The 25,174-nt window shown below is 37.2% G+C and overlaps 3 protein-coding genes across 28 annotated transcripts in view; 2 read left to right on the top strand and 1 right to left on the bottom strand.

The window, feature by feature from the left end:
* camk2b1 (calcium/calmodulin-dependent protein kinase (CaM kinase) II beta 1) overlaps nucleotides 1-3,211 on the top strand; it is a 59,249-nt gene extending 56,038 nt beyond the window's left edge. For all 26 annotated transcript variants that reach the window (XM_042723667.1, XM_042723668.1, XM_042723666.1 and 23 more), the window contains one exon: nucleotides 218-3,211. The gene's annotated coding sequence lies outside the window, so the exon portion shown is untranslated. The remainder of the gene's footprint in view (nucleotides 1-217) is intronic.
* A 516-nt stretch (nucleotides 3,212-3,727) lies between these two features.
* Nucleotides 3,728-6,497, bottom strand: si:dkey-174n20.1 (uncharacterized protein LOC796174 homolog). Its single transcript, XM_042723694.1, has 4 exons — nucleotides 6,140-6,497; nucleotides 5,350-5,592; nucleotides 4,555-4,857; nucleotides 3,728-4,384 (listed from the first exon to the last, which is right to left on the bottom strand). The coding sequence occupies exons 1-4, from the start codon at nucleotides 6,258-6,260 to the stop codon at nucleotides 4,125-4,127; spliced, it is 927 nt and encodes a 308-aa protein (XP_042579628.1). The 5' UTR covers nucleotides 6,261-6,497; the 3' UTR covers nucleotides 3,728-4,124.
* Nucleotides 6,498-6,637: 140 nt separating this feature from the next.
* On the top strand, nucleotides 6,638-24,738 carry LOC109113478 (thyroid adenoma-associated protein homolog). The gene is given in 32 exon segments (XM_042723661.1): nucleotides 6,638-6,870; nucleotides 7,395-7,575; nucleotides 7,669-7,755; nucleotides 8,015-8,042; nucleotides 8,122-8,270; nucleotides 8,347-8,469; nucleotides 8,568-8,688; nucleotides 10,863-11,005; nucleotides 11,092-11,176; nucleotides 11,270-11,397; nucleotides 11,658-11,855; nucleotides 12,291-13,008; nucleotides 14,395-14,547; nucleotides 14,736-14,845; nucleotides 15,339-15,499; nucleotides 16,042-16,175; nucleotides 16,304-16,462; nucleotides 16,540-16,697; nucleotides 16,796-16,930; nucleotides 17,035-17,139; nucleotides 17,844-17,987; nucleotides 17,989-18,045; nucleotides 18,160-18,310; nucleotides 18,391-18,628; nucleotides 19,778-20,017; nucleotides 20,139-20,340; nucleotides 20,425-20,613; nucleotides 21,642-21,889; nucleotides 22,365-22,535; nucleotides 22,758-23,027; nucleotides 23,730-23,932; nucleotides 24,135-24,738. Coding segments are annotated over 32 exon segments (5,607 nt in total). The 5' UTR covers nucleotides 6,638-6,691; the 3' UTR covers nucleotides 24,374-24,738.
* Nucleotides 24,739-25,174: the final 436 nt, after the last annotated feature.

Below are 25,174 nucleotides of genomic sequence, written 5' to 3'. Positions count from 1 at the left end.
TCTTCCCTAAGCACCAATTCAGCATATTAAAATTATTTCTGAAGGATCATGTGACACTGAAGTCTGAAGTAATTCAGCTTTTCCATCATAAATGAAAATTGTTTCTAAACCCTTTTTTTTCAGAGTAGCTTTGGCCCATTGCACATTCTTAAACAAACGTTGTCGTTGTTGTTGTACAAAGTGATGACACACAGCTAACAATCTTTTCTTCCCTCAGGTTGAGCTCATTGTAGCCACATCTAACAAGAGCGCCCAGCCAGAAATGGAGAGTGCAAGAGTGAAAGAGAGAGAGTGAGGGAGGGGGGAAGTTGGAGAGCGAGCCCAGTGATGGGTGGCTGTGAGTCTGCAGCACCTGACCCTCCCACACTGGGCCCGGCCCCCTCGCCTGTCAATCACCTCACCTGCCAATCACTTTTGTGCATCGTCTTTTGTCTTACCTTCAACTTTACCCCCTCCCTCCCTCCCTCCCAGACACCGTCCCTGTATCTTTACACCCGTGCAGAGACTCCCTTTGTTGTGCACATGTGCTGTGTGGAGTTGGACAGTCTTTGATTATTACGGATAATAAGGCCTCAGCGAGTCGTCTGTGAAATGCCATGCTTTCCGTCGCACCTTCCCAGTGTGAATAATGTTAACACTTGATTCGCCGTCCTCACTTACAGTGTGTAGATTTTCAATATTATTGTTATTATTATGATTAATATTGTTCTTACTGTTGTTATTAGTATTAAATACAAAGGCAGTTGTACGTGTCACTTACACAATTCACGTTCTGGATGCCAATGATTTTTAATTTATGCCTTTTCTTTTCCAAACATTTTTGGAGAGCATGATTTTTTTCTGTACAGTATATCCAAAGCGGCCTCGGTGATGTAGAGAAATAATGGCCGCCGTTCATGTACAGGCTTCTCAATGTGATTCACATCCAACCGTCGCGTCTGTCCATGTGTTTAAACGTTAGTGGACATATGTTGGTATGTGTGACTGTTTTGGGGCAGATTCTACCAGAGCCTGAGTAAGAACGACGATGTGACATTCGGGGTCTTCCAGCTTTAATTGTTAGTTCTCGCATCATTAGTGCAGATTGGGGAAAAACTCAGATTTTCTGTCAGTTGGCGAACTTTGTGTTGGATGAAGAACAACTTGTTCTGGAAAGCCACAGTCGTTCTTTATATGTGACAGCAGTTGCAACGTTAGTATTAGATATTAGTGTTGCGCTTTTTTTTTTCGTTACTTCCTCAGCTGAGCCAGTCATGTTCGGAAAGTGCCCATACAGTTGGACTGACTGAATCAAACTAAATGTGGACATCCAATGATTTTAGAGTAGTTCGAAAAAAAAAAAAACTATTGTATCTCTACGCTAGTCATAGTGGAGATTTAAAATCATCGGAGGCCGTTAAAGAGCAGCTGATTGGAGTAACTTGTGAAATTCGTTCTTTTTGGAATTTTTCGAAATTTCTTTTGCGTTTTTTCGCTCTTATATTTTCGCACCATATGGTATTGACTTATCACTATTACTCATTCTATTTTTGAGAGTTTATATATATTTCGTTTGTCGTCTGTGTGTGAGACTTTTAAGGAGAGTGAAAAATTTGTTACCCTGGATCCTTTTTAAAGTGTGTTTACCCTTTGGATGGGCAAAGTGCAAGGTGTGTGAAAACTTTCGAAGAAAGAAGAGGTTTAAAATCGGCAGCAATAGTTTTATATTTCAGAAGATGGTGAGATGTAGTTTATACGTCACACCTTGTGCAACTTTATTCTGGTTTCAGCGTGACATCATCACCGGGTCATGTGACTTATTTTATCGATCTTATATATTGATTGTGTCCTCAGGTTGTATTTATTTATTTGATTATATTATTGCAAGTTGTTACGTGCTTCTTAAGTTGATGTTTGAACACACTAGCTTTGAGCCACATCATATCGATGATGACTACTGATCTTTTATTGTTATTATTTTGAAAGAAAGTGTCCGAAGCACCCCTCATACAGATAAAAAGCAGTAATCTTTTAAAATCCAATCAAAATATTTCTCTCAAACAAAGCGACCCCGCGAGGCAGGTGTTTGTGTTTGTGCTCCGGTGTTCTGCTTCTGTTACAGTTGCGTCTCATTCTTGGATGATTTATTTCATCCAAAACTTCACCTGTGTTTATACGAGTCATCAGAGTTCCACGCCTGTCCGCTCCCTAATAAAGAAAAATAAAAAAAAAGACAAAATCACAAAAAAAAACAGCATGTAAAAAGTGTACTGTTCTCTATGTGTTTAGCAACGGAAATAAACATGTTAACGAGTGAAAGTGCACATCACTATTAAAACAGGACACACAGTATTGAAACTGCAGTTTACTTTCTTTGCATGACAGTCACTTGAACACTAGGTTTGGTGTTATTTATCTTTTTGATTTCATTTTTTCTATTGAATGCTGGTCTAAACCTTTCTCTTATCTGTTTTACCAGCTTTGTTAAGTGCATATATATATATATATATATATATATATATATATATATATATATATATATATAATATTTTTGTCCCAAAATGATGCTGACAATGGCAGTGTAAATGACGAAGACTATAGCTACGAAACGTCGATGATATTAAGATTATGGAAATGGTGATATTTCTACGGCATGCTTTTGTATTAAGCTCATTGTTGTCAATGCAGGGTGACTGATATTTATATTAACGACTATAAGATTACTCATTAGTATGAGACTGCTTGACTTCAGAGAAGCACTTGCGATATTAGCTAAATATGCATGGGTTTTTCAAAATCATTTTTAGCTAAATTTGGATCGGCAGTGACACAGTTCTGCTGTTTGTGCTTTGCGGATATTCACCAAAACTGAATGGCCAATAAAACCGTGGATTGTTTCTGACTTTTATGACTTACTTAACAATTACAGCTCGGTAGATCCAGAGCATTTCTACCTGCACCAACAGCACCGTCCGTCTTTCAGCATAGGACTGTTTCCGTTTCACTCGTCATATCATTTCTCTGATTGGAAACAGTAATAGTTTCTCTGAAGTTGAGTTTTCTCACAGTAGCCCTCTGTTAGTTTTGTTTTTTCTGTATAAGATAATATTCTCTTTGATTTCTGATGATTCTTACTCTTGTTATTGCTCTATTCTCAAACATGCTGTGTATTCCCTGACTTAAACAAATGTGTTCAAAAGATATAAATAAATGAGATGATTTAAATACTGAAGAATTGTCTGCATGTGCATTCAAAATTGTCAAGCAATATATTTTTTAAAGTGTTGCACTTTTTCTCATTCATTTTTCTATTGCTAAAGAGTTGGGAATTACTTCAAATAATGCAGGCTGATGGCTTATACCATATACCATCAATCAACAACCTCGTAGCTCACAGAAGGTCTATTTTAACAAATTAAAAATTAATTAAATAATGAATGGGATTTTTACTTCCTTAACCTGACTGGAAGGTCAGTTTTAAAAACAGTTTAAAAACAGGCCTGCAGAAGTCGTGGAAATAAGTAAAATCATATTTTTTTTTTTTTATCATGCTTTGATCTTTTGTGTTGTGGAGTAAAAATCAACATGTCAGCGAGTATGTTGGTACAAGTCTATCCATTGAGGATTTTGGAGGAAACATTTGTACACTACTAAATGAACTATAATGCAAACGAAAATTGCTTTCTTTATCACTTTTTATCTTTATTTTTGATTAGCATTTAAAACAGATTTTAATGAAAAATTCTACCTTGAGGGAAAATTAATACCTTTTTTCTCTTTTTTTTCTGTGAAAAACTTCACCTTTGACATTTATTTATTTAATTCGTTTATTTGTCAGGGACAATGTACAAAATACATTAATCTTACGAAAAGATGTTTTCATCAAGACATGGAGTGATCAAATGAATGAATGCAAAAGTAAATCGCTTTGGATAAAAGCATATACCAAATACATTAATAAATCTTTGTTCTGCTAGATGTGCGCTTTCAGGTGTTGATTAGTTTGCATTTATAAATAGCCACCCTCTTAACAGTGTCATAAAAATCACATTCTTACAAACCAAAAACTAACATGGCTTTCTATGAATAACATAAGAATTAGTCTGCTTATCGAACATGCAAACAAAAAGCACTGTATACTGTACTCAGGCCAGTTTAACTAGTCTCTCGCTGGCCTCCCAAAGTTTTTTTGCTACTCCAGAATCTCTAGCGAAGGCTCTAAGGTGAGCCGGCTGACAGTCAGTGAAATATCCTCCATTGTGCTCGAGCACCTCGTCTGATACGGCGCAGTAGACCACCGTCTGCGCCCCAGCCTCACACGAAACAAAAAACATGAACATCACCACCTGCACAAGGATCCGGAACAAAACCGAGTAATGACAGATCCAGTTACTCTGAACGTAACCTGAATGAGACAAAAGACATGAGATGAACTTCACAATAATCAGTTCAGACAATCACAGGTTCTTGCTAAGGTAAAGATCACTATTATTACTGCTCAGACTTAAGCAACAGCAGAGCAGCCTTTTCCACTGTTGTAAAAGTGAGAAAGCCTGCCTATATTTTCTATCTCACCAGGGTGAACGGCGTACGCGGTCACTCCTTTCCCCTCCAGCATGCGAGCGAGCTCCTGTGTGAAGTAAATGTTGGCCAGCTTGCTGCGGCAGTAGGTGAAGAACGGAAACAGGTTGTAGTTGAGATCTTGGAAGTCCAGCTTCTGGTACTTGTAGCTGGAGCAGGTGAGATTGATCACTCTGCTCGGTGAACTCTCTTTCAGCCGCGGGAGAAGAAGGTTGGTCAGTAAGAAGTGGCCAAGGTGGTTCACGCCAAAGCACATGGAGAAATCATCATCTGTCCAGTCGAGGACGCTGGGCATGCCTGAAAAAAAAAACATATTTGATGAAAATACAGTAAATCAGCAATATTGTAAAATATATTATAATTTAAGAAGTTTGTGAACTTTTTATTCACTGACATCCCAGCCCAGGTGACTAATAGTAACACAAAAGTAACACAGTGCAAACACTTTTCTTAAAAGCCTTTACGTATAATGCATGATAAAGGTATTCATAATGCGTGCTGTAATGCATTATATATTTTCATAATTATAATCAAAAATAAATGCATTACAATATTTGAAAGTGTGCTTGTCGTGTGTTTTAATGCATTATACTTTCTAAAGGTGAAGCAATAAATATGATAAGTGTAATGTATTATAACTGTGGTTATAATTTGTGCATTAAAACTGCGTTATTTCTAAAGGCTTTAGCTGAAGTGTTACCAAACTAGCAGTGCCTCGAAGGTCCCTGGACCCCAGTTTGAAAACCTCATGTTTAGATCATCGATTGCCACCCGGATATTAATCCTCACCCGCGTTATTGATCAGAATATCCAGCTGCTTCTCCTTTTGTAAGAAGGTTTTGCAGAACTCTCTTATAGATCTCATGTTGGCCAGGTCGAGCTCCATATACAGCACATTCACATTGTGGCTCCTGGCTTTGATCTCTCGGACGGCTTTCCTGGCTTTCTCCTCATCCCTGCAGGCGATGATCACACGAGCTCCTCGCAAAGCCAGCGACACGGCCGTCTCCTTCCCGATCCCAGTGTTCCCACCTGAAACATACAGTTGCCGTGCCACATGACAAGTACAAGAATAAAAGAGGCTGTTAAAAGCAGCGGAGCTTTACACTTCTCTATCACACAGTAGCAATGACCTTCCTATAAAGGTTACTCCAGAACAACACACGATTCTCATCATTCAACTAATGTGATTTCACTTTAGATGAAGGTTTGACTTTTAGGAAATATGTAATAATACAAATGAAAAAACACATATAATCAATCAGAATTATTTGTATGACCTGAGTCCTGTTTCATAAAACAAGTTTACCAAATAATCCAGGCTTATTTCAGTTAGTCTGATTTATTTCCAACCAAATTAGCTACTAATAAGCAATAAAAACCAAAATAAACATAGAATAACCTCACAGACAAATTCAATAAACATGCCCTGTAGTCATATACAAGTTAATATGTATTAATACAAATGAAAACACACAATCAATCAGAATTATTTGTAAGTCAGCAGCTGCCAATCATGATATTCTAAAGATGCTACTCCTACATAGTCGGATATATGAAGCCAAATGTACTCACTTACCAGTTATAAGAACCGTTTTTCCATCTAACCTCTTCACATCCATGCAATGCCTTCTCCGTTTCAGCCATTTCAGTATCAAGAAGCACAAAAGTGCGGAAAATATATTGTATAACAGGTACATGCTCTGCTAGCTAAACCAGCACTGAAACTGACTTCTTGAAAGCTAATGCAACATTAAATAAACTATTGCCGCTTTCTAGCTCACACCTTTAGCCCAATTCAGAGGGGAAACATGGCACGTAATTGTTCATTTGGATTCAAGGATTGTTCATTTTAAAAACGTATTGCAGCATCAGAGACTGTTGTGTTTACAGTCTGATACATTAGCCATTAGCCTGTATGTCTATGAAAGACGATCGAACCAATCAGTGTAGGTAAGGGGCGGGGCGACACGTGCAACCCCGCCCCAAGTGCAGCCCCGCCTCGATCTGCAGGCTGCAGCCGGGTGTACTTGCATTAGCCACAGCACGTACGTTAGATTACCATACAGTCGCGCCGGTAGGGGCGCTGGAGTGCGCTTATCATGTATGTGACACTGTGTGTCGCTGTAGAATGAGATCGAGTTTACACATGGAGCTGACCAGTCTGAAGCTCGCAACTATGACCATTTTAAATTTTTGTTCGGGACAAGCTGATGCAGTTCTGAAATCTGTCGTTTCAGAAGATCAAATATCATGTGATGTCAAAGACACGCTAAGGAAATTCTTGCAGAAGCTGACAGAAAATGCCAGGTAACTTAGTGTGTAGAGAGATGCGTTTTACTGTTACTGATGCATGCTGTTTTCTTATTCTTTTTTTCCAAGTACACTTTAATTTGATTCGGGATGAGTAGCCCTTCAAGCTTACTTTGAATTTCTTTGTGCAAGCTCTAAATTTGTGATGTTTGTGAATTATATATGTATTGTATTCTTTATTTATATTATGTGTATACCTTATTTTAATTCTTTTGTATTTGTTATATTGTATATTTCGTTTTCTTATCATTACTTCTTTTGTGTTTGCAAACGCAATCTTGCCAATAATGCACTTGAAATTGAAAACTGAAAATACTACAAGCAATATACTGTTATTACAAGAAATGCTATTTATGAAATTAACTCTAGCAAGACATGTATGATTAAAATGTAATTTAACACAATGCATTATTTTGGACATGTCAAGTGTCAACAAATCTAGAAAGAGTGTGAAAACTATTTTAAGAGGTTATTTCTAGTCTTCTATTGTTTGTGAATGAGAGCTAGTGTTTTATTGACAGGAGTGCAGGGAAACGGAGCCGGGAGCGCTCACTGGAGGAGGCTTCACAGATCCTGCAGAAGATCCCAAAAGAAGCACTTGGTTCCTTACAGCCTTCTACTCTTCATCAGTTTGTTCAGCTTGTTTTGGGCTTACAGTTAGAGGCAGTGACCTCTTCATCCACTTGCCGCAAATTAGACCAAGTAATTTTCACCTTTAGTTGAACATTGCCATCATTTTTTGTTCCTGATTGTTGGTTTCCCTTAAAACAACACCTTCTTAACTCTGTTGTACAGATGCTGCAGGTCTTGGCTGAAATAAACTACTCCATAGTCTTTGAGGAAATTAAACAAAATCTGCTGAACCTTTTGCACCAAAAACAGGTAAAAAAGTAACTTTTGTATGTTATATAATAGTAGTAATATTAATATATAACATTTTTATTATATATATATATATATATATATATATATATATATATATATATATATATATATATATATATATATATATATATATATATATATATATATATAATATAACAAATATTAAAGCATACAAATGTATTTCTGGCCATGTTTTAATTTTGATCAATTAAAAAAAAAATTCTAATTTAGTTTTTTTGTTGTTGTTGTTTTGCAGGTGTTTTCATTGAAAGATCTTCAGATAGGTGAGTGTGCATCAGTGCATCAGACATCTGTAGTCATGTCTGTTGTGTTGTAATAGTTGTGGTGTGTGTCTTTTGGCAGTCTGTATGTTCTTGGAGGACAGCACTACGGGACGAGAGGTTCTCAGAGCAGAATGCAGCACTCTGCTTAATAAAGTCGCTGAGCTGATTCCTGCTGTTTTGTCAGATGAAGCAACCAGAAATGGGCCACTGTGCTATCAGACTGTGAAGGTGGAAATCTAGTTATTGATTAAACACCAGCTGACGTGAATCTGCATCCTCACAGCTCTTGTTGTGTTGTTCTCAGGTTTGTTTGCAGGTGTTTCAGCTGCTGCCTGGTCAGGTGGCCCTGATGGTCTACAGTAAGGGAAGTGCAAATATGAGTTTGAGAGATATTTTGGAGTTCCTGATGAGCGTTATCTTAGGAGAGGTTGGTGCTTGTGGTCGCAACTGTATCTTTGAAAAAAAAAAAACTAAAATGATTGTATCTAGCAGTCTAATTTTGTGTCATCTAATGGTGTTTCTCAGGTTTCCAGCAGAGATACACGTTTGTTGGCTGGCACTGCGGTTGCAATGCTGCTCACCACAGCGACAGACAGTCAGTGTGCAGGATCAGCTGCCTGGAGTCTGCTGCAAACCACCAGCACAGGTCAGCTACAGTATTTCATTGCACTTAAAGGGATAGTTCACCCAAAAATAAAAATTATGTAAAATATTAATTACTCACCCTCATGTCGTTCCAAACCCATAAGACCTTTGTTCATCATTGGAACACAAATTAAGATATTTTTGATAAAATCCGAAAGCTTTCTGACCCTGCAAAGACAGCAATGCAACTACCACGTTCAAGACCCAAAAAGATAGTAAGGGCATTGTTAAAATAGTGTGTGACATCAGTGGTTCAAACGTAATTTTATGAAGCTACGAGAATACTTTTTGTGCACAAAGAATTCAACAATTTTCTTCTCTTCCATGTCAGTCTTCGGCGTGCGTTCACAAAAAGTATTCTCGTAGTTTTGTTACATTACTGTTGAACCACTGATGTCACGTGGACTATTTCAGGGTTCGTACGTGTGCTTGAAATCCTTGAAAATGCTTGAATTATAATGTAGTGTTTGATTTTAATTTTGAATAAAGTGCTTGAAACTGCTTGAAATCGCAATTGCATTTGTTTTTTTAATAATTTGCTTTATTACTGAATAACGTACGTTCACTTTCTAGACAAAATGCTTTTTGCATAAAATGTAAACCGCTCCACTCGAGTCCTCGACTTACATGTGTGGCTGTTGTGTGATCTGTCTGTCCTTATTGACACGCATGCTCTGATGGAGTGGAGCGGGAGATAAAAATGTGTCGGGAGGTTGCTACTTTAGTAAGTGTTGGCTTGAAAATGACAAATTATGGTTAAAAAATGTAAAGTCTCCTGTAAAGTTAAATTTTTTTATGAGAGAGTCAGCTCTTTCAAGCTCTTTTTTTTTTTTTTTTTACTAGTAAGAATTAAATTAGAGAGCTCTCTTATTGTATATATAACTAGTTATAATAGATTTAGAGAGCTCTCTATTTGGCACTGTTACTAGTAAGAATTTAATTGTACTAGTAAAAATGCAGTTACGACGAGTAACGCTTGGAATATTTTAAGCTAAAATGGCTTGCCATAGACAAATAAAAGTCTGATAAAGCAGCGTTTGTGAGCCAGCGCTGCTTTGTGTACTGCCATTACAGGAGAAACTGCTATATCATGCAGTTCCAAAAGCGCCTCCTAGTGGCAGACAGAACCTCATATTTTAGCCTTTAAAATAATAATAAATGGGACGAGTCAAATGTGCAAAGAATTATTTTAATTTATAGCACACACATCTTTATCTTTTAGATTTTTGAAGGCACATTAGCTTTTTGTTCTGAACAAAAACAGCAGACAGGCTTATTGACAATGCAAATTCATCCTCTGAAAATTCTTAATACTTTTCACTCGTTCCTTCTTTATTTTTAAAAAATATTTTAAAGGCTGAGGTTGGTCAATTTGAGGTTTGTCACTTTATACAACTCTTTCTATTTGTGAAATCCTGTATTTGTGTGTGTAAACATGTAATTATTTAGCACAGTTTAAAGTGCTGGAAAAGCTTGAATATGCTCCTTGAAAGTGCTTGAAAAGTGCTTGAATTTGAATTTGAAAAAAGGTGTAAGAATGCTGCTATTTTAATGATGCCCTTAGTACCTTTCTGGGCCTTAAACATGTCAGATGTATTGCTGTCTATGGAGGGTCAGAAAGCTCTCAGATTTCATCAAAAATATCTTAATTTGTGTTCTGAAGATGAGCAAGGGTCTTCTATGTTTGGAACGACACGAGGCTGAGTAATTAATTTTTGGGGTGAACTATCCGCTTAAATGCATATGACTAGCGTTTAAAATATTGCAGTTGGTAAGATTTAAAAAAAAAAATTATGTGATAAAAGATACAGTAAAAAAAGATATTTTTATTTATTTATTTATTTATTTATTTTTTATTTAAATTGTAATGCTTATTTATATATTTTAAAATGAAATTTATTCCTGTAAAGGCAAAGTTTAAATTGTAATTTTATTTATTTGTATTTAAATTTTACATTTTATCTCTGAAATTCTGATTTGTTGCTGAAAAACATTTCTTATTATCAGTGTTGAAAATGTTTGTGTTGCTTTTGATAAATAGAAAGCTTTCATTTGAAATATACATTTTTTGTAAAAACATAAATTTCTTTTCTTTATCTATAATGTACAGTGAACTAACTAGTTTGCTTTGATAGTTGCCTGTCTTTTGTAAAATGTGAATCTTGTATGTCTCAGAACCGTGGAGATTGACGGTAGGTGAGCTGCAGGTGGACTGTCGTCCCAGACGTCAGGACGGAGTGGACAGACTGGCTGTATGCAGGGGGTTGTTAACTTGCTGCAGAAATGACATTCTTGTCAGTCACCATAGCAACCAAGGGGTACGCAAGCAGCGCATAGACTGCTTTTTCTAAGAATGATCCAAAGTGGAACATATAATTACTTACTCTATCTTTTGTTTTATCAGACTTGTCTTCTCCTGAATGGGTTGTTCCCCTTCATCTCAGCTCTTTGTGAAGAAAAGCTTGACTGTCATTACTATGTTTTTCAAGGTACAAGCTCTCTATCCTCATGCGTCATTCTGTAGATTGCTGGGTCTGTGCATGACTGAGGTGACTAAAGTTGTATGCATATGTGTTTTGTAGTGTTTACTATTTGGCTGAAGAGGCTGAGAGAGTGCCTCCGTGAGGTTTGGGAAGTTACTGGTGCTCCTTTAGATTCAGACCTCCAGCAGCACCTTACACAAATCATCTGGAGCAATGCAGAGAGCCCAGTAAGCCTTTTGCACACTAGGAAACAGAATATACTTTATTTTAAGGTATATGGGTTTGAACACTAAGTATGGAGTAAGATGGGCTCTTTCTACTTGAGCCGTGTTTTAAAACCACTCAGAACTCCCTAGCAGTTTTGTACATGCAAGAACCACTCATACTTTTAAGAGAAAATGTAAAAATCCATATTAAATATAAAATGAAGTTAATTATAGGAACACATCCACTCAGCTGATATCTGTGTTCATTACTTTTATTGTAGCTGGATGGTGTTGCAGAGGTGGCACGCAGTGCTTTCTGTCTGTTTATGGAGATCTATGACAAGGATTGTCTGCACTTTGAGAACACCGATAAAAGACTTTATGTAGAATTATTGAACAGAATATCCGAACTGCCTTGGGAATCCAAAGCAAAGTATTTACCGCTTACTGCAATTCTGCCATATGCAGGAACAGACAAGGTAAGAGGAGTGACCAGACACCCTTGTACTGTACTTTCTACCTCCTTTTTTTGTTTTATGTATTTATAAAATAAATGTTATATCTACTATGTTATTAGTTATAATATAATATGAATATTATAAATAATATTGTATGCATAACTAATAAATACACTTGTTGTATAAAGAATTTTATTAAGAATTCTAAGAATGTATACATTTATTCTAATATAAATTAGAGCATATATTTTATTTAATATAAATGTAAAAATAAAAGCAATAATTTAAAACGATAAAATAATTGACATCAGAAATACATTTTTATGTAAATACTACATGATTTGGAAATAAAGAAAGCTTTATTTTAGCTTACTTTGAGAGTCTTATTAGCATCGGTTCATTATAAAAGTAGTTTTAAATAAATGTAAAATAAAATATAGTTTCTCCTCCTAAAAGGTTTTGGAACTGTATCCAGCTCTTCCCTCTCACATCCTAAAATGCCTCTCCACCAATTACCTTTCTCCATGTGCCTCAGAAGTCTACAAATCGCTCCTTCAGGAACAGAAACGCGAGCTTATTATAAATGCATCCCAAGAAGCTCCACCCACTGAACAAGACTCAGCCAATCATTGGGCTCGGCGGTGGCAACCAGTCCTTCTAGAGGCTTTGACTTCAGAATTAACTCTTCTTCAGAATAACGCCTCTAGCCATCTTCTGCCCTCAACACTGCGAATATTTCCAGGTGCTGTTAACACTCTGTTGTCAGCTCTGGACCCCGCAGTTCCCGGTCACCTTCACGCGTGGGCCTGTGTCATGAGCGCCCAGCGGGGCACAAGTGGACGTTCCCTCTGGATAGCTGACAGCCCCCATGCTCTTAAGACTCTCCATATTGCCCTCTCCTCTTTGGATGACAGCATCCGGCTTGCAGCTCTGAACCTCCTCTGCTGCAGTCCAAAGACCAAAGAAGCCCCATCACAAGTGGAGTATTGCGCTCTGAGAGACTTCCTCCCGCTCAATCTCAACAGCGAATCGTCACCTTTCCGCCAGCACCTTCAGGCAGCACTGAGGAAGTTCTTGGTGAGAATAAGAGACAGCTGCATGGCAAGCGTCAAAGGCCATAATGGTAAAAAAGGGCTCACGGAGGAAGAGGAGGCGGAGCTTAAACAAGGAGTCGGTGAGGAGTTTTGAAATTAAAATTTGATGAAAATACATGTTATATTTTTGCAGTTGATTTCAACATTATTTAAAAGGTGCACAAGTACTATTTTTATTATGTTTTGCTGGCACTCACTTGTCTGTCTTAATGACCAATATGATGATAGTCTTTGACTGCTGGCATCTATTGGCATGGGTGCAAGTTTTTAGTTTTTAGTGCCGTTGTTGAAGTTTGTAAGTGCAGGGGTTCCCATACATTGACTTACATCTGGCGGCCCGCCACAAAATATCAACACTGATCACCACAAATAGATTTTATAAAATGCACTACACATTTCAAAATAAAAATGCGGCACGAGTGTTTTTATATAAATGTATCTTTTTTTGAAGGGAACCGATTGTCTTCAGAAAAGTTTTGATGTCATTTTCATTTAATCTTTCCTATAATGCCTGATAGGGCTGTCAAAATGACTGAAAAACTAAATTTGAATTTTCTACTTAAATATTATCAAAATTTGAAATATATTTGAATTTAAAGGCATAATTTTAGTTAGGTGGAAAAAGCTTTTGGCTTCTCTCCTGAGACCACAAGAGGGCGCATTGCGCAAAATATTATGCACGTTTCTTCAAAGCGTAATAAAATAACATGATTATCTTAGCAAAAAAAAGTTCAAAATGTTTAAAATGATGTTTATAAACCATATATAATTAATAAAGTTGTTTAAACAATAAAAAAAAAAAAAAAAAAAAAACAATCACAAAGAGTAGGCTACTTTCTTCATTTAAAAACATGAGATACAGTGAGATGGGGAAAAACCGCTATAAAGTTTAGAGACATGTTTTTTAAAAGTTTAACTTTTTTTTTAAATTTTACATGGCCTTCTAAACATGCCTCTCTCTTGTGCGATTTTATTTAATGTGATTTATTGTCCCTCTAGAAAATGTGATAAATATGTGTTCTGTGTGAACGGCTTGGTTTCAGTTTTGATGTAAACAACATCTTCTTCACACTGATGCTCTCGTTTTCCGCAATATATTGAATAAGTAACGTAGCAGCGCCACATATAACTGGATAGGCTAACAAAAGCATTAAAATGCAATGACACGTTACTGGGGAAACCTCTGTTTCTGCCGCTCTAATAGCGCCTCCTGCTGGCAGACAATGAATTTGCAACTTCAATAAGCCTGTCTTCTGTTTTATATTTACATTATATACATGCATATTCCCCCAGGGGAGGTGATGCCACACATAGAGTGTAAGTCTGTGGGAAACACTGAAGTGTATTAATAATAATCCAAATTTTTGTAACATATTTTAATATATGAAGCATTTTAATCAGAAGAACATAATAAAATGGCTTTATTGGTAAGATCATGTGGGTTTTTTCATGATACTTTCCCTCAGAGTTTGTTGACTGGCTCTTCCAGCTGTCATTGGTCTATTTGAGTCCTGACAGCAGCTACCAGAGGAAGAAGACTGTTCTGCTCCTGCTGTCTGCAGTGCTGGAAACATGTACAGACACCTGGAGTCCAGACAGAAAGAAGGGACAACCGCCTGGTAATAAAACAACACTTACAAAAGCATACCATGGTTATGTTTTCAGGCATGTACTGTGGTAGTACCATGGTATCCTTTGAAGTACCTTAAAATACATATTATGAATTGTCGATTTGATTATTTTATGTTCCTTGCTTAATATAATACAATGATATCTGAGATTGATTTTTTTTATTTATTTTTTTTAGCCAATATGTCTACTCTTATAAACTGGGCTAAAGAGAGGGGAAAGTGGGATTTCTTCTCAAAGTCAAAGATGCTTGTCCTGATTGGCTGTTTGGAGGATTCAACCAATGAGGTAAAACTAAATGAATTGACAACAATAATGTTCAAAAGCGTGGGGTCAGTAAGATTTGTTTAAAGAAACTGATCATTTATTCACCAAGAATGCATTAAAAGGTGTCAGTAAAGACATTTAGTAAGATAATCTTATCAAGAAAGGTTTCTTGAGCACCAGAATAGCATATTTGAATGATTTCTGAAGGATCATGTGACACTGAAGACTGGAGTAATGGCCATAACGCCACCACAGGAAAAAAATCTAAAAGATAGATAGAAAATAGAAAACAGTTCTTTTAAATTGTAATGATATTTCACAACATTACTGTTTATACTGTATTTCTGATCAAATAAATGCAGCCTTGGTGAGCGTTAGAGCATTCTTAAAAAATAACATTAAGATATGACCAACCCCAGACATTTGAACTGAAGTGTATGCACAGTTGAAACCCTTGCCCCAATTGTCTGTAATGTGATGTATTTGCCTGGCATATGTTGTCCCCGTGCTGTAGATCCGTGAACTGTCTGCAGAGCTACTTCTCAGATTTTTCCCCTCGTCTGTCCCGGATGATGTCACAGCTGTGCTGTTGAGGAGGGCAGAGCGGCTGCTCCACAGCCCACGGGTCCAGGAAGCCCAGATGGGAGCACTGACCATCAAACTTCTACTGCACAAGTGAGCAAACATCGCTTTTGTCTCTTTTAGTCTTGAAGTATGAAAGGATACACATACACAACACTGCTTTTCAAAAGTTTGATGTTTGATATTAAAGTAAGAACAATAATATTGTGAAACATAATTACAATTTCAAATAACGGTTTTCTATTTTGCTATGTATTTTAAAATGTAATATATTCCTATGATGACAAAGCTGAATGTCCATGTAAACTTTGGATTCTTTGATAAATAGAAAGTTCAAAAACACAGCATTTATATAAAACAGTCTTTCTCTTTTGTCACTTTTGTCTCTTTTGATCAATCTAATCCTCGAAGCATTAAAGTTTTTTAATTTCTTTCATTAAAAAAACAATTGTTCTGACCCAAACTTTTGAACGGAAGTGTATAAGCAGAGTTTGTGCCTGGGGGTAATTTAATTTGAGTTTATTTAAAATGTGTTGGGTCCTTGTTTTTACGAGAACAATATTTTCTTTATTTTGAATATTTATTATTATGCTTGCGCGTGTGTGTGTATGTGTGTGTGCATTTCTGAATTATAGGGTGGATGGGGCATTTGAACATGGGGAGAAAGAGTCAGTTAAACTGATCACGTTTCTTCTCACCAAACTGGAGCAGCATTATCTCACTGCCAGGAATGACATGCTGCTTGCAGCTCGTACAGCGCCTATTCATGGTATAAAACTGAGCTGAGTTTATAAATCTTGCTACAGTTGTTTACCACTAAGTGGAGTTTTCACGACTAATATATCTGAAAATACGCTAAAAAATAATCCACAAACGGAGTGTGTTTTATTACTTCAGGTGTTGTAAGTGCTCTGCAGAGGGGCTTGCTGGAGGTGCCAGGGGTCCTAGTGGAGTCAATAACTCACAGTGTTGCAGGAGACATTGTGTCTTTAGTAGAAAAGCTCACTCTGCTGCTGTTAGGTGTGCTGTATGGGGACCAGGACACACAGGAGAAAGGTACACTGAATCTGCAGATGTAAACAATATGTCTGAAGAGCTTCTCTTATAAGAATATACTTTTCTTTTTGTCACAGATGTGCCTCCATCATTCTGTGACATGGGGAATGCAATCAGTTCTCTGATTGGTCAGGGTGGGGTTGAGGGGGCGGGACTTGATGAGGATGGAGAGGAGAATGTGCTGCTCTCTGAGGAACATAGTCTAGTGCTGACTTGCTGCTGGGTTTCCTTGAAGGTAAGGCTGCTAGAAGGATGACAGAACATCAGCCTACATTTTAAGCTGTGGTTTACAAAAAGTATTATGTATGACTGGATGATCTGCTTTCCTGGTAGGAAATTGGTATTTTTCTGGGCTCCCTGGTGGAGAGAATCTTGTCGCTGCACTGTAAAGAACTGACTTTGAGTGTGGAAGAACTCAGGAAGGCTTCCAAAGTATTTAAGGACATCATTCTGAAATGTAGACACTGGGTAAGACAGATTTGCTCTTTCAGCACTTTTTCCATCCACTTTGTTTCACAGTAACATCTTACATTTGTGGTCCTGTTCTCTCCTTTTCTCTCATCTTCCGTTAGGGGGCAGTAGAGGGCTGCTGTATTGGCTTTACTAAGTTCTGCAGGGCTCTACTGAGCAGCTCTGATCCGGAGATCAGAGAGATCCCGCTTCTCATATTAAAACAGGTAGAATAGAGTAAAGCATTCATTCTCAATCAGTGATTTTATATGGGATTCTAATAGAAATGTCAATTTCAAGTTAAAAGACCTGTGTTTATTTAAAGGAAAAGTTCACACAAAAACGAAAATTCTGTAACCCGTGAGACCTTTGTTCATCTTCGGAACACAAGTTAGGATATTTTTATGAAATCCAAGAGCTTTCTGACTGTCCATAGACAGCAATGCATCTGACACGTTCAATACCCAGAAAGGTAGTTAGGACATTGTTAAAATAGTCCATGTGACATCAGTTATTCAGCATTTTATAAAGCCACGAGAATACTTTTTGTATGCAAAGAAGACAAAAATAACAACTTGTTTACAAGAAGAGGAATGCACACGCATGTGTCGTGTTACTGTTGTGGACAAGTATTGAAATCTGACACAGAAGAGAGGAAATTGTTGAATAAAGTTGTTATTTTTAAGGATGTCTTTACTATGTTTCTGAGCCTTGAACATGGTAGTTCCATTGCTGTCTATGTAGAGTCAGAAAGCTCTCGGATTTCATCAAAAATATCTCAATTTGTGTCCCGAAGATGAACGAAGGTCTACATGAGGGTGTGTAATTTTGATAGAATTAAAATTTTTGAGTGAACTATCCCTTTAAGCAGCCATTTAATTTTATTTTATTTTATTAAAAAAATCATATAATGCTCTCTCTCTCCCTCTAGGGCCTTTCTGTTCTCCAGTCGCCCCGTAGTACCTCAGTAACGAGGCGTGCTGCCGGTCCCCACACTCATATTTTGTGTCTCATATCCTCAGAACACTATAAAAACACTCCCACACTTTTCACAAAAAACAAAAACACCACAACACAACACAGCCAAAGCACCTCTTCCCCGGGACTGGGACCAAACTCTCGACTTACCACAGGTAGAGTCAGTGATCTACCTATTAAATAAATCTACAGTTTTGCTGCATCAAACATATGTTAAAGAAAAAAGTAGCTATGTTCGTAAAAGATGTTTGTTCACTGATCTCTCACAGGTGTGTGCCGTTCACACCCTTCAAGCTCTGGTGAAGGGCTCCAGTCTGGGTGTAGCTGTTCTACAGTACACCCCTGTGATGGCCATTCTGTCACTCACACTCCTCAGCTCTCCATGCTGGGCTATGAGGAACGCAGCCCTGCAGCTCTACAGTACGAGCCGGTCACACTCACAATTATTCTAATTTCAACCCTTGTGGATTAGTCACGTGTTGACCTTTCACTTCTCATAGGTTCTCTGTGCACCAGAATGTTGGGTCAGCAGCCTACCGGTGAAGAGGGCTCCACTCATTCCGGCATGTCTTCTCCTTCCTTCTTTAACCTCTACCCAGCCCTACAGCCCTTCCTCCAGGGGGCGCTGGAAAGCGCAGCTACAGACCTTCATGATTCCACTCTTCTCCTGCACCCTTCCCTCTACCCTGTCCTCACCCTGCTCGCCAAACTACAGCCTGGTGCTGAGGAACAGACACGGTATGATGGTGCATACATCCAAATACATGAACATAAATGTATTATATTGTATATTACATTTTATAGTATTTTATTATATTATCTGCCTGATTTAAATGTCCACAATTTTCTATAATGATATTATTACATTACATTACATTACGTTGTATTATGTTCAGTGTTTAGATTTTTATATAATACAAAATTATATGATTTTAAGGTAAAATAAAATCTTAATGTATATTATAGTATTATTGTGTTGTATTATATAATTTTGTTATTGTGTTGTTTTATTGTATTATTTTCCAGATTTTAATATAATTAGAAGTTTAATACCATATAATATGTAATATAATGTATATTTAGATTTTTTTTTAAATCATATAATAGTATGCTATATGATCATATGATATATATATATATATATATATATATATATATATATATATATATATATATATATATATATATATATATAAAACAGTGGATTTATTAAAATCTGTCTATATATTATATTATATTATATTATATTATATTATATTATATTTAGTGCTGCATCCAAAATAAAAGTTTTTGTTTTCAATAATAGATGTGTGTGTACTGTGTATATTTGTTATGTATATATAAATACACACGCATGTATATATTTTTAAAAGTTATGTTTGCATTTTAAATATATTTATATATAATATAAATTATATAAATATAAATATATACATGTAAATATTTTCTAAATGTATACTGAATGTGTGTGTGTGTGTGTATATATATATATATATATATATACACACACATATATTATGTGAAAAACAAAAAAAAAAAAATAAATATACACATAACAAATACACACATTACACAAACAAAAACTATTATAACAGATGCAAGATGCAAGGATACGATTAATTATTTGACAGCACTTTCAATTTTTATGATATTATATTATATTATATTATATTATATTATATTATATTATATTATATTATATTATATTATACTATACTATGCCAAATTTGAATACCCAAAATTTTGTATAAAATCATATGATTTTGGTATTATACAAGTAGATTTTTATTATTTTGGATATTCAAATCTGTCAAATGCCTTTTCCCCTTAGTAATGATTAATATTCACTTGTCTCTTATCTGTTTGATGTCTTTGTGTTTTCTTCAGGGCTCTGTGGGAATTCCTGCCTCCGCTCTTCCTCCTAGCTGCCAGCCCGGTCTATGGCGTACGAGTGATGTCATCAAGAGCCCTAGTTGCTATGATACCGCCAAATGAATATCTGGCAACTGTCCTGCAGTTGGTGGAAAAGCTGCCGGAATCACCGGACGTTGTGTGCTGTCACAACAGACTGCATGGCCAGCTCCTACAGATAGGAGCCATACTGGCCCGGGCACTGAAAACTAGCATGTAAGAGCAGAGGAGTGTATCTCATGAAGGAAATGACACTTTTTGTCATTAGTTTGTCATTATGTTTTGCTGCAGCAGTCATACTCCGTTATCAAATTGCAATCTGACTCTGTTTGTTTAGCAGTCGGTCATCTCTCAGTGAGGTTGTGAGTGAGTTTGAGTCCAGACTGTGGATGGCATCTGTGAGGCAGCGGTGCCCGCTGGTGCGGCTGGCGTATGTGGATATAGTGAGTCTGATAAGAGGCCATTGCTCTAGTGCTTTCCTCACTCAGCTCTCTTCTCAACTGCTGCAGGAGATTCACAGGACTCCAAGCATACTAGAGGTGCTTATTCCTGTCCTTTTGAGTGTGCTGTCAGGAACATACACAGTGAGAGAAATGTTGATTGTGAATGTTTATGTGCTTTAGGTTGGCTCTGCTTCATTCCACCAAAGTGCAGTGAACTTCCTGTGTGGGGATCCTGAGTGGGCGTGTCAGGTATGGCAGCATCTGGCCAATGGCAATGCAGTAGTACGTCTCTCATTGGTCAAGTCTGCAACAGAGGGGCGTGGCTGGAGAGGAACTGTCCTCCAGCGGGTTATGGAGAGAGCGCTGCAGGTGAGTGTTACTATAGCACTACACTTTTGCCTCTGTATATGGTCAGTTGATTTTGTTGCCTTTATTGTATTACGACACTTTAATGCGAAGATGCAATAATTATACTGAGATAAACTAAACAGCTTTTTATGTTTAACTAAGTTGCATTTGCTGTACCATTTAAAGGTTTGAGGGCAATAAGGTTTGTTTTTGTTTTTTTAAGCACCTAACCATTTGTGTTTGAGCCGTTGAGGTCGACTCTGGGCTTTTTCACTCAGGGCATGTTCTTGTGTTCTGTTTCAGCAAGACACAGTCCAGTGGCCAAAAACATCCATCTAGCTTAATTGTATATAAAGTGAGGTAGATGGACATCTTTGGCTGCTGCATCATGCCTTGCTGCCAATAAGCAGTGTGCTGTTTAAAATGCATCAAATTAAAAACCTTCAAATTTTGAGACACTTTGTTAATCTGGTTGTTTACTAATGCTTCTGTTAATGCAACTGTACTCATTCGGTGCTGCTCAGGCATGAAAACATGCATTTATTTCAGTGTTTTTTTGTATTTATTTATTTATTTTTCAATTAATTGTCTTGATTTAACGTATTAAAATTACAAGTGTTTGTTTCTAGACCTACTGCTAAAGCTTCACTTTTCACAAATATCATAGGCTGGTAATTTGAGCCGTTCGCAAATGTCAACCAAATACAACTGAAGGAAATTAAAACAATCAAGATCCATTTTATACACTGCCCTGAAATCAGCATTTAGATCTTAGGCATGTTAGTCATTGTATTCAGTAATCTTTAAAAACACACTGGGTTTGTACTCAGCCAGGATTTCCACCCAGCCCTCATGTGAGGTCAGAGAAACACTAAACTGCTCTACAGGTCATGAGAAATTAAATATACCACAATCTTATAATGCTTTTAATTCCCTTCTCATAAGAACTAAAAGATCATGATTGCAAGAATAATAGATGGGTGGGTGTTTTTTTTTTTGGTAATGTCTGGAAAGGGTCTTATTTGAATAACAGTGTTTTTCTCCTGCAGGCCAACCTGAAGAAGGCGCTGTTGGACCAGAACGTGGAGTACAGAGGAGCATTCTTGACCGCATTAGTTGAGGTTATGACCCCTGACGAAGACAGTCTTGCTCTGCCCCGTCCCTGTCCTTCAGGGTTCGAGGAGACATGGCTGCAGGAGTGTGTGGAGGTTCTGTTTACTGACCTGGAGTCAGATAGAGGAGGACCTGTGCTGATCTCCACGGCTCTGTGTGCAGTCAGCCTGCTCCTTTGTCACAGGTAAACTCACCTGTCATGCAGCCAGATCTTACTATGTTCAGCTTGATGTTATTAAATATTCTTCATGTTCTTTATATCTGTTTGTATTAAATATTTTCTGTGAAAACTATGATGCATGTTTAACTGTATTTCTATATTTTTCAATGTTTTTTATGAATAGAAGGATTTAATGCATCCTTGTTGAATAAAACTTCCAATTTCTTAAAAAAAAAAAACAAAAACAAAAACCTTCAGAAGTAGGTGCTGAGTCTGACAGTGTTTTTGAATGAGAGTAGACCTCTAGAATCATTCACAGTCAGGGCCCTGCTCCGGTCAGTTCTAGATTTCTCTCTTTGTTCCACTCAGAAAGAGAACACATTATGCAACTAAAATGAGTTGTGTGTGCTGTTTTATGTCAACTAACTAACTTGAGATATGGCTCATTGGTTTACCGGGGCTCAAACTCTTTACTCTGTTTGCCTGTCTGTTCTCTCAGTGTGGACTTGTCTTTGCTCCAGCGCTGGTGTAAGTTATTAGAGAAACACAGATGTCCTGAAGCTCCTGAGGCCCTCAGAGCAGCATGTGCACAAGCTCTGTGTCTGTGCGGCGTCCACGTAGTGACCAGGAGCCTGACAGGAGGCCTCACGCTCAAAGAGCTCAGTACCAGGTATAATTAAGAGGTGTGCCTTGATAACTCCATTTGGGCAGTGAGCTAGACAGAGAAGGACTAGAAACAAAATTCGTAGAGCTGTCAGGATGTTTTATATTTCTGTCTGGTTAGATGCTTCATCTGGTTCAGGCTTTGGTTTGTTGTTTATTATTGGTTGATTATTATGCAGGAAGTATTTGATGTATAACTAAATTTCCATCCCTCTGTTTTTTTTTTAAGCTTGATCAGCACAGGTATCTCTCTGCTTCAGGATGAGAGTCCACAGGTGAGAGCGAAGGCGGCTGTCTTTGCCTCTCTGCTCTGCTGTTCTGTCCAACGGCCGGAAGAGCCACAGGAATGCTTCTACATGCAGGCGAACCGGGCTTTGCACTCACTGCTCAGCCTGCTCTTAGAGGAATTCTGGGGCGCAAGCTGTGCTTTGGAGGCCTTAGTGTGCCACTTACCTGACTGTGATCTGAATGCTGTACTGAAGGAGCTCAAAGAGACACAGTACGTCAATCCACATACAGAAATGACAATCGTTAACTTGTTTTTTGTGCATATTATTATAGAAATGCTATGCATGTTTAAAAAATTATGCATCATGTTTTTTTTTATTATTATTATTACTATTATCATAGTTTTACTTTGTTTTAAGATGACATTCAGTTTTAGAGTTTCAAAACTTTGGGGTCGGCATAAAAAGAAAGAAATTAATAATGTTTACACAGCATGGATGCATTTAATGTAATCAAAAGTGCCTGTAAAGTTACCTTCAATTATTTTCATTTTTTAAATGATATTATTATTTTACATATGTGTTATATTATCAGAATGATTTCTTAAAGAGCATGTGACACTGTTACTGAAAATTCGGTGTTGCCATCACAGGAATAAATTACATTTTAAAATATTTTAAAACAGAAAGCTGTTATTTTACATTTCAAAAATATTTCACAGTATTGTTGTTTTAACTGTAATCAAGTTTAATCGAGTAAATGCAGCCTTAATGAGCAAAAGAGACTTCTTTTAACAACATTTAAAAATCTTACCGACCCCAAACTTTTGAATGGTAGTTTAGATTTTAAAAATCTTATATAGGCTTTAATCTTAATATCCTTTATTATATTTTGGCTGAACAGAAACACATGCAACCATCCTGTTTTCTTTTGTCTCTCACATTGTTGGTTGTTGTTTTCTTGTGTCGGTCAGATGTCGCAGTCTGTATGAGCGAGATGAAGCAAATGTGTTTGCAGAGCCATCTGTGATCTCAGAGTGCCTGTTGCCACACCTATTGAATCTGGTTAAACATTACCCAAAATCCTCCACTCTCGCCAAGAACCTCGAGCGCTGGGCTCAAAACAGTGCAGCCATTGTCAAAGACAATCTCACAATTTGTATGCAGCTACAATTAGGTATATAAGATCTCCATAATGACAGTTTTTCTTTATTATCACATTAATTATAACTAATTAACTTCCTGATGTTCCTTTATAATTGAATCAAAACCCTTATAATTAACATGAACTGTAATAGTTATTTATAGTTTGCATGTAGTTGTTGTTGTTTTATGTTGATGTGCCAATTATGTCATTATATCGCTCATTTGTTGTCTAGGTGATGTCCTGAATCCAGATTGGCTGAGTTTGCTAATAGAACCCCGTTTCCATGGTGCTCTTTCAGGCCTGTTCACTAGGGCGATTGTACTACTCCAGCTGCTCAAGGAGTGTGATTCCATACGACCCCTACTTGACCCTTTGAGTTCATCTAAAAACCTTCAGGACATTCATAGACGGTTTGTCCTAAGTGGACTCTTCCTCCCTCAGGTCTTCATTGATGCACTAAACACAGATTAATCCAGGGCTGTCACAGATCAGGGTTGCATTATTGCTGTTACAGGCTCTTCATCACCATATTGAGTGGAAACTATTCGAAAGGAAGAATACCAGTCTTTTGTTGTGGAGCAACAGCTCTGTAAGTGTAGCACATCTAAATCTGAAACGGCTGAAAGATGCCATTGTTTCTGGATGGGTGGTGATTTCTGAAGTAGAGCGTACTGCAGGCGGGGACAAACAGACTGAGGCGTCACTAAGACTCAGCAAGGGTCTGAGGATGGTTCATGTATTTTTAGCCAAATCTCTCTTTGGAACCGAATGAGATTCATGCTTGTAAACTGATGAATTTTTACATTTATTAAATAAAGACTGAATAATTTGTAGCATTTTTGGGCTAACCATGATCTATGATACCAGAAACAAACATTCAGTATTCTGTTCCCTTTAGAAAATGAAGTGCTGCTTTTTTAATAGCCAGTCTCTGCGACCTCAGAAGCTCATTAGTTTTATGTGGAGTGGTGGCTCATGGTTTGCTGTGATAACACTTCACAAAAGCCCAAACCGGTTTGAGCCGCCTCACACCAACCTCAAAGCATCTTCTGATTCACACACAAACAGTCACAATTAACTCACTCTTTTCCTGTGATTCATTCTGTCTTGATCCTTTCTTATAATCCCAATACAGTATGTTTTTTTTTTTTTTATCATTTTATCCTTTTTCTTTCTCACCCTGTACCCCTTTCTCATCCTCCTTGTGTCTTTGCGTAAGCCACTTCTACTCAGGTTTCCACTGCAGGGGTAAATGCATCAAACAGTGATGTA

This window comes from Cyprinus carpio, chromosome B5 (genome assembly GCF_018340385.1).
Source record: "Cyprinus carpio isolate SPL01 chromosome B5, ASM1834038v1, whole genome shotgun sequence".
Taxonomy (NCBI): domain Eukaryota; kingdom Metazoa; phylum Chordata; class Actinopteri; order Cypriniformes; family Cyprinidae; genus Cyprinus; species Cyprinus carpio.
This window is presented reverse-complemented; position numbering and strand designations above follow the sequence as displayed.